This window comes from Atta cephalotes (genome assembly GCF_000143395.1).
Source record: "Atta cephalotes unplaced genomic scaffold scaffold00002, whole genome shotgun sequence".
Taxonomy (NCBI): Eukaryota; Metazoa; Arthropoda; class Insecta; order Hymenoptera; family Formicidae; genus Atta; species Atta cephalotes.
This window is the reverse complement of record NW_012130066.1, coordinates 7,697,977-7,706,645: the sequence shown is the minus strand read 5'-3', so window position 1 is coordinate 7,706,645 and position 8,669 is coordinate 7,697,977. Positions and strand designations below refer to the sequence as shown.

The window sequence follows — 8,669 nt, the reverse complement described above, 5'->3', positions numbered from 1 at the left end:
AGAGAGAGAGAGAGACGCGGGAGGCGAGGAAAGAGTTACGTTCGACTGAGGCTCGAACCGCTGAGGTGAAACGAAATGTTAATGGAAGGAAGAGCGGTGGGCATCGATGGATGAAGAAGCAGAAAGACATTGACGATGGAGGATGAAGCACGACGGAACAGCCATTCGTCGTGAGCGCGAATCGCCGCGCGCCACGACGCAAAGTTGTAACGTGTGAAAGGAAAAAGGAAAGACGGGAAAGACGAACGAAAACCGCTAATTTTGCCACCGTGATGGTTGTGAAATTGCTGACGGGAAGTCGATAAAGCGGGAGAGATATACCTAGAGAAGCTAACAAGTCAAACGAGAAATCGACCGAACGACTGATAAGGGTGGGCGAGCGAATACGTTGCGCAATGTTGAAAAAAAGAAAAAGAAAATACAAAATTAAGAAAACAACGAAAGATGAAACCAAGTAATTCGATTCAACTGGTGAGAGGAAGCGGAGCATTGGCGGCACGCACCGCAGAGCGAAGAAAGATAGCGCCAGCCGGTGAGGCGGCTTAATGAAAGAAAGAAGGGAGACGGCGACCCGAGAGAAACATGATGATAAAGGAAGAAGCTGCGGAGGACATTAGCGGCGGAGGAAGAAGGTTACCGAGAAGAACCGTCGCGGCAGGCAAGTCAACGTTGGATGGACGAAGAAAGACCGAAGCGTGCGCGCGAGCACAGCCGAGATGGAAGAAACAGGAGCAGCAAAGCAAGGGGTTACGCGGCAGCCGCGGCGGAGGGGGATGAGGAGACGAAGCGAGATGAGGAGGAGAAGGATTGAGGCAGGATGCTGTGCCGTCACGGTACACTAGCCTCTGGACTTGAATCCCGAGCCCTCCGGCCACGGAGGTGCATAGCTTCATTCAGGAGGCGGTCATCTTTTTCGTTTCCTTCTCCTCTCTCTCTCTCTCCTTTACTCTATCGTTCTCTCTTTCTCTCTGCCCTCTTCGTTTTCCTCTTATTTCCTTCTGTAGCCGCGTGTCAGTACGCCGCGAGATCGTGTATTCCCTCGGTGGTGGAATGTTCGATAAGGAGAAACGGTAGCGGCGTCCTGGCGATACACGATGCGGTGACTAGGACGACGTAAAGCGTCGCGCGGAGCGACGATGAGCTAGACGCGTTGGATTAAAGGACAGGATCGGTGAAGCGCGACAAGCGATCGTGATATCTTTGCGAGAGCAAAGCGAGAGCTTTGGTCCGTGACTCCGATTTCGAGTCGCACAAGACGCGCTGCAACTATACAGAGGCAAGAATATGCTTCGGTTAAGTTGTTAGAATTAAATTGCCCCTTCCCCCCCCCCTCCTCCCCCCTCCTCCCCGATTTAAAAAGCGATTCTTTGACTCGTGAAAATCATGAAATCTATCTGAAAACGAAACGTGTACAAGGAATGTCCGTACAGAAGTTTGGTCCGATAGGAAGACAAGCAAAGAGATCCCAACATCGAACAACGAAGCGACAACGAACTCGATTAATCGTAGAAGACATTAGTGAAACAAGCGTGACAGCACCGTTGCGCGAGATGAAGCATAATTCGACTTCCTGCTTTATTGGGGGCGTGGCGTGATTGCGGCAATTTATGAATTCCTAAATTTTTAACCTCCCACCCTAAACCTGAGTCTGCCTGTATATTCTTGACCTGAGTCTCCGCTACTTCTCATCTCGTCGAACTTCCTTCGCTTTCCATCTTCGTGTCGCATTCAATCAGTATTACAACTAATCGACAATAAATCTATCGCCAACTCTTCCTCAATATGAACAACCGTGTGAAAAAATTCATACTATGTGACGTAAAGATAATAATTTTTAAAATAGCTGTGCCATAAATAAGCCGATAATGATCGTAATTGATGCACAAGTTTAATAAATCTAAATTTCATCGTTTTCGCTTTATCTTTATAAGTTTAATTATAATCCAAATTACATTGGGTACACGAATTAATCATGACGAAAACTAGAGATATTGTTATTCAATTACACGGCATTATATAATTTTCTCTGTATACTTGTTTTTTTTTCAATAATAATAATAATAAAAAGTTTCATAATTATAAAATATCATTATAAAATATTGCCTTTATATTACTGTTTTTATTGTTAGATATGTAAACGGCAAATAAATAAAATACGTAATAAATAAAATACGTAAAATACTGCGATATGTACGTTAAATAACTTTAATTACAAAAATTTTTCTTGTTCCTTAAAAAAAGGATCTTTAATTTTTTCCAGTGCTTCCTGCAGTTTTCTTCTGGTCCTTCCTCTTTTATTCTCATTTCAAAGATTCTACTACTCGAAAAGATATCCGATAAAGAGGAACGATTATAACGAGAAACTACCACTTTGTAACGTGCCGCGGAGGCCGATTAATCGCGGAGAATCTGCCGGTACCGTTGCACGAAATCTGTGTAATTTGTAAACTTTTTTATCATCCGCAAATGTATAATTTGATTCGGTTTAATCTCCGTCTGGAACGCGACGCAACCGGGACCCCGTCAGCGAGTACTTATTACTGTATAGGGGAAAGTGGAAATAAAACGTAACAATCTTTAGATCCGATCAGTTTTTGCAGTCAGAAATAAGAATCATTTCTTGAAAAATTGTACAAGTAAAGATCAATAATTAAAACAAATATCTATCTACATATATAAGGAGTTACTTTAGCAAACTCTACTCAAAATTCGTAAAATATTTATCAAAATATTGCTCATAAAAAAAGTATCTTAGTTGTAAAGTCTAATAAACGGTAAGACAAATTTTCGAAATCATTACTGAAAAGTAAATATATAAATGCTTTTATAACATTTAAAAGTATTTTCCTATATTATCAATAATAAGCATTACAAAAAATAATATCAATGTGTGTTTAATAAAATGTAATATCCTACGGGTATTATCTTTCCTTTAATTAAATAGCTAATCGGAATATTTTTGTTACACACTTAATTATACATGACATGAGTAACAGATCATTTTGCGCGGTAATAAAAGACAATGTTGTAATTATACACTACGATATAATTTTAATGTTAAACGGAACACACAGTAACGACCAAAAGTGAGGAGCAACCGGACACGCAAGTTATTATTTTATTGACCGGCGTCAAACAGCGATAAGACCGGGCGATTAAGAGCCGGCCTCGATTAGTTATTGAAATAATTTTAACGAAGCGGTTGTAATTTCTATGTAGAATTTAGAATTTGTTCGTTTACTAATTTCGTTAATGAGCGACGTGCCGCGCAGATCGGTCCGCACCTTAACAATTATCCCTCTGTCGCTCTTTCCGTTCCTTCTGAGAACGCCTAACGGAATAAATCACGCACGTAACATACATACACGCACATAGCACACGCATACAGCCGATCTAAAAAAAGAAAAAAAAGTTCTTCATTGAGATATTTCAGGTAACGGACAGGCGGAGATTGCGGGATTTTCTCGACGCGCGATGTCTCTCGATCCGTGACAAATTAACCCCGTCCATGTCACATTGTATCTAACATGGCAGATATATACGTGCAATAACTAGTTTTAATCGTCGGGGGTTTTGTGTTTTGCCCCGTTTTTTTTCTTCCCTGTAAAACGCGATAGACGCCACGCTGCGCCGATGTACTTTGCCGATCTCCGGTGTATGATAATCTGCCCTATTCTGTATAGACGTTCAGTGAATATCATTAGGTTTTAACGATTCGCTTCATGGAATGTGTCACGCGCCGCGTCCTTCGAACCTCTTAGCTCTCACTCTCTGTCTTTCTGTCATTCTCTCTCCCTTTCTCGTTCGTCTCGCACTATCTTTTTTTTTCTATACAATGGCACCGCCGTTCGCCGGTAATTATCGCGGAAAGCGCGGAAAGCTGTAAACTTTAACGATTGTCTCTAAACGGCTCGTAAAGCGCACGTTAACGAATTTGCGAAACTGAAATCCATCATCGGGGACATAAATCGTCAACCTGCGAACGTATGGCCGAACGGGCACGGAAAACATCACGACTTGGTGGCGGCAAGAAATTTTCTCGAGGTCAGGTCTTTTCGTCATAAGAACCCTTGCAGTGCGCAACCGAAATCTTAAAGCCGCAAAAGAATACTGCATCTTTGATGGGAGTTTCAAGATCTTTCTCAAATCTTCCCTTGAACAGACATTAATAATAAGATGATGTCCCGCACGTTGTAAGATAGAAGCATCTTTACGTTGGAAAAATCCCAATCAAATATGAAAGCTAGGAAAATCTGTGAGCACTGAAAATGATATCAATTTGTTACAACCTTTAATTATTTCAATGAAGTCTTCGATGTCTTGACTCCAAAATACTCTTCCGCTCTCAATAAGAAGAATATCATATTACGAATATTCGTATTGTAAGTTCGTTGTGAATATTATCCATATTTATCAGATTATAATATTCCGAGAATATCTTTTCATTGATAGCTCAATATGCCATCACACGTCTGAATTATCAAATTAATAAAAAATAAAAATTTATTTCAATAAAATAAAATTTAATGCGTACTCTGTTGTATCAAAATATTTTTCTCTTTTAGTGTCATCATAATAATATTACAAATATTTATTTTGTGACCAAAAAAGTAAAACAATTATATGTATTATATAATAATATAATGAAATTACATAATAAAAACAAGTACGCATTAAAATATTGATCATTTTTATAAGTCAAAATTATAACGTTATTTATATCGTTACACAAAAATATTATCTTAGTATTAAATCAGAAAAAGTTACTAAAGTTATTCATAAAAACGCATTTATATTAGATCTCACAGTATGGATATTTTAATCGATCATCAATCAAAGAACCATGAAAAATCGGAAACGAGCATGAGGGATGGAAGAAAGAAAAGAAACATACCAATAATAAGGTTCAACGATTTTTTTAAAAAAGATTAAAAATATCTCCATGCACAAATGTCTGGAAGGAGACTCACGATGAATTTACAAGAAAATATTTCTTCTTTAAATAAGAAAAAGACTAAAAGTTTTAAGATGCTATCAATATTCAGGATTTATAGAGATAACGGTATCATTACTTGAAAAGAAGAAAGGTATTTGTCAAAATCTTTTATAATGAGAATAAGTCTTCTTCTTTGTTGAAACGTGTTTAAAGCATGTTACACACAAAGCGTGTTACAGCATTTACTAGCAGAACTAATTTACCCTTAATATTTGTGAAATATTGAAAGCATGAAAATGCAGTAAAAGTAGAGTAACATGTTAATATTAATTCTCATAAATTATATTATCTATCAAGGGACGAAGAAGAAAGGGCTGAAGGAAAAAAACGAGGATAATTTTAAAAAAGGAATTTACTCTAACCATCTTTACAAAAGATTCCTGTAGCTTTTGTTCCACTATTCGGGTATTATATGGTCATACGGAAAGGATGGTTACAGGTAATATCTTCAATGATTGTTAAATAAAATATTTTTCTAGTCATTCTAAAAGCATATTTTGTTACCCAAATAGTTGCTTTCTATTTACACCGATTCTCGAATAATTTTCACTTGTAACGTCGTAACTCAGTTGAATGCGTGTTTTCCTTTTGCATTCTGATAAGTGAGATTTAACTGAGTTTTTATCTGTTGTTACATCTCAGAGCGTTGAACGGACGTGAGATTATAATCTGTCAAACAAAATCGAGACCATATGCTTTAACGAGTCTCGTAAACTCACTTTAAAAATGAGGTTCAAACATGTGATAACTTTTTACCAAAGTAAGCAAATAATGACAAATTAATGAAATCATTAATCTGAGTATGAAATACTCGGCTCACTTCAGACTCAGTTTCACTTGTGTGCAAATGGAAAGCAACTAATAACGCTTGTTACATATTAGTTGAATGCATTGAAAAATCAGTACAGTAGAAAAATCAGATGAAACGTACTTAGATAGGCTGTACGTTTCACGGATTAACACATAGTATACGCACTGCTAAGAATGGAGATACAGTGAATAGAGATTTATATGTAGAGATGTGCCTAAAGCCGAATGTATGTATGACGCTGAATATACGTAACGTAAGCACGTCGACTGGTTGAACTTACCTGCGGGCACATCTTGCATTGGTACTTCCTCGGTGGATGCGAATGAGGTCCACCAAGATGGGAATTTAGATGCGACGGATGGGAAGGTTTTACGGTGAGTGGTTGAGGAACCACCAAAAGACTTGCTGGTGGACTTCCGCTGCTCGAGCCACCGGCGCCTCGATATTGCTCGTCACCTGCAATCATTCATAGATTCGAGAAATCGGGAATCGCCTTGAACGACGTTTGTTCGAGTGGACAGAACGTCCATCGAAGATAGAAATGTGGCATAATATCGTAAACACCGCCTTAGCACTTAGGTTTTAATTACTCCCGATTATTTCCATTCCGCGACCTACTTTGAATATAAAGCGCACTCCTCGACTGGAAAGTGACACGATAATCATAGCAATCACAGACATTTCCCAAGCACTTAATTGAACGCTGATTACAGATCAAGCACACGGTATATGTGTTGTTGATGCGTTTTGCGAGCAAGATTGTCTGCGAGATGAGAGATTTTTTGCGTCTCAGTAATTTATTCCGAATTTAAAATACGATGCAAGACGCCAATACATCATATTGTTCGTGAAGCATTAATCTAGTTATTAATAGAATATAATCGAAGCGAATATCTAATGAGCACTGTTTACAATGAGTTCTGTGTACGATAAGAAAACTTATCCATCATGCAGACTTACTTTGAGTTATAATTGTGATTCGTGAGTTAATCGCGATTTGTCAGCGAATTCTGTGAGGTGTTTTTCTTACGTTTCTCGCTTACGTTTGTCGCGATAAATGATATACGCACAGATCTGCGCACGCATACAATTATTTATGCACACACAGGTGCGCGCCGACATTGTCGACAGTGATATACCGAGAAAGAGTTAAGAGGCACACGGACGATCGACTGACGCAACTCATGGCGGCGTGCAAGGGGCAAGGATCCTGCGGGTTGCAAGGACGAGCGATCCTGCGGTACGAGTGTGTGCCAGTCATTAAGACGAGTTCTCAATATCGATCGGCGCGCATAAACGCGGAGTAGTGGCGTTCAGCCGACAGGTTGAGTTGAGTTGAGTTGGCTATATCATTGTGTGTTGTGGTTGTGCCCGTTCGCGGTATTCCGCTACTACTTTGCGCTCTTACGCATCGACACTTAAACGCATCACGCTTCTTATGCATGCAAACCTATGCATGCAAAAATATATCGTCATCCTTTCGGCGCGAGAATATTCACGATTAAATCTCACTATCTCGCGCGTTTCAATCTAGCGGAGATAACTTGATCGATAAAGGCGAACGATAAATATCTTAGACACGCACGTGATTTATTTGCTCTTCTCGAAATATTGCTTCTGGAATGAGTTGCCAATTGCAGAAACTCTGACAAGAGGAAAGAAACTGTCCGCACTTTATTCCACGTTAATAACTTCCGAGATACTTTCGCAATTACTTCTGTATACTGTCAGACTGTTCCGAAAAAATTGAACGTTAATTATTCGAAATTGAAATATCGTATTTCTAAGTATATTTCTATTTAAGAACGTCTAATTAAAAATAAACTACTTTATACAAATGCAACAAAGAATTCAAATTCTGTTTAGAATTTTAAGTAATTTAGATAATGCGAACAAATACTTGAACAATCAAAATTTCCGCACTTAAATTTTAAGAAATATTTATTTGAATAATTCTAAGTAAATATTTACTAAATATAAACATATATTTATATGATACAAAAATCATTAATTTGATTTAACTATTATTTCTTTTTATTAAGTAAATATTTACTACTGTTTAATATTTTTTTTCAGTGATATATGCATTTTAAAATACATCGAATACACACACACACACACACACACACACACACACATACACACACACACACACAATGAATATATCAAAATACACAACATATGAAATTCTAAATATAAACCTGACGCGAATTACAGATCTGAAGTGAAATTAAATGTATCAAGATGTAATTAGATACAATTAGACACAATTTTTAATTGACTATGTCAATTAATGATGTAAAGATACGACTGCTGGCTTTGCTTATCTCAACAATAAATATCGAATTACAAGACTAATATGATCACGAAATCCTTTCTTTTTACGGGAGCATCCTTTCTCGTGTTCAAGAAAGTCGGCAAAAATACCAGCGGCAAAAAACCGGAAACGTTACCAGCATTAAACGAAGGAAGTTATAATAAATTATATGCTTGATCCGTTTCCTGCCAATAATAGAAAAGTTATCGCTCGACCTTGTACAACGAACAAATGCTTCAAACATGAAGTGTCTGGCTCGCTCGGACATTCATTTAAGTAGTTTTATGGCTCGATCGTGTAACAAGAGAGATGTCCATATTATTATTTTTAAATTCCGGTTTGTGTATGTCACAATCCGGATGAAATATCATTTCTATAATCTTATTTTTACAAAGCGTTGCGAAATTCTTAAAAAAGGGGGGGGGGGGGGAGAGAAGAAAGAAGAAGAAAATAATATATNCTCTCCCTCCCTCCTCTCTCTCTCTACTACTATACTCTACTATTATTAATTATACCCTTACGTCCGTACCGTCCGTCCGTACGTA

General features: G+C 37.9%; 1 protein-coding gene across 1 annotated transcript in view; it reads right to left on the bottom strand.

Annotated features, from left to right (window-relative positions):
- Positions 1–8,669, bottom strand: part of LOC105623556 (POU domain, class 3, transcription factor 2-like) — a 141,410-nt gene that overhangs the window by 28,725 nt on the left and 104,016 nt on the right. The window contains exon 5 of the mRNA XM_012204948.1: positions 6,088–6,263. Coding sequence (XP_012060338.1) covers positions 6,088–6,263 — 176 coding nt within the window. The remainder of the gene's footprint in view (positions 1–6,087; positions 6,264–8,669) is intronic.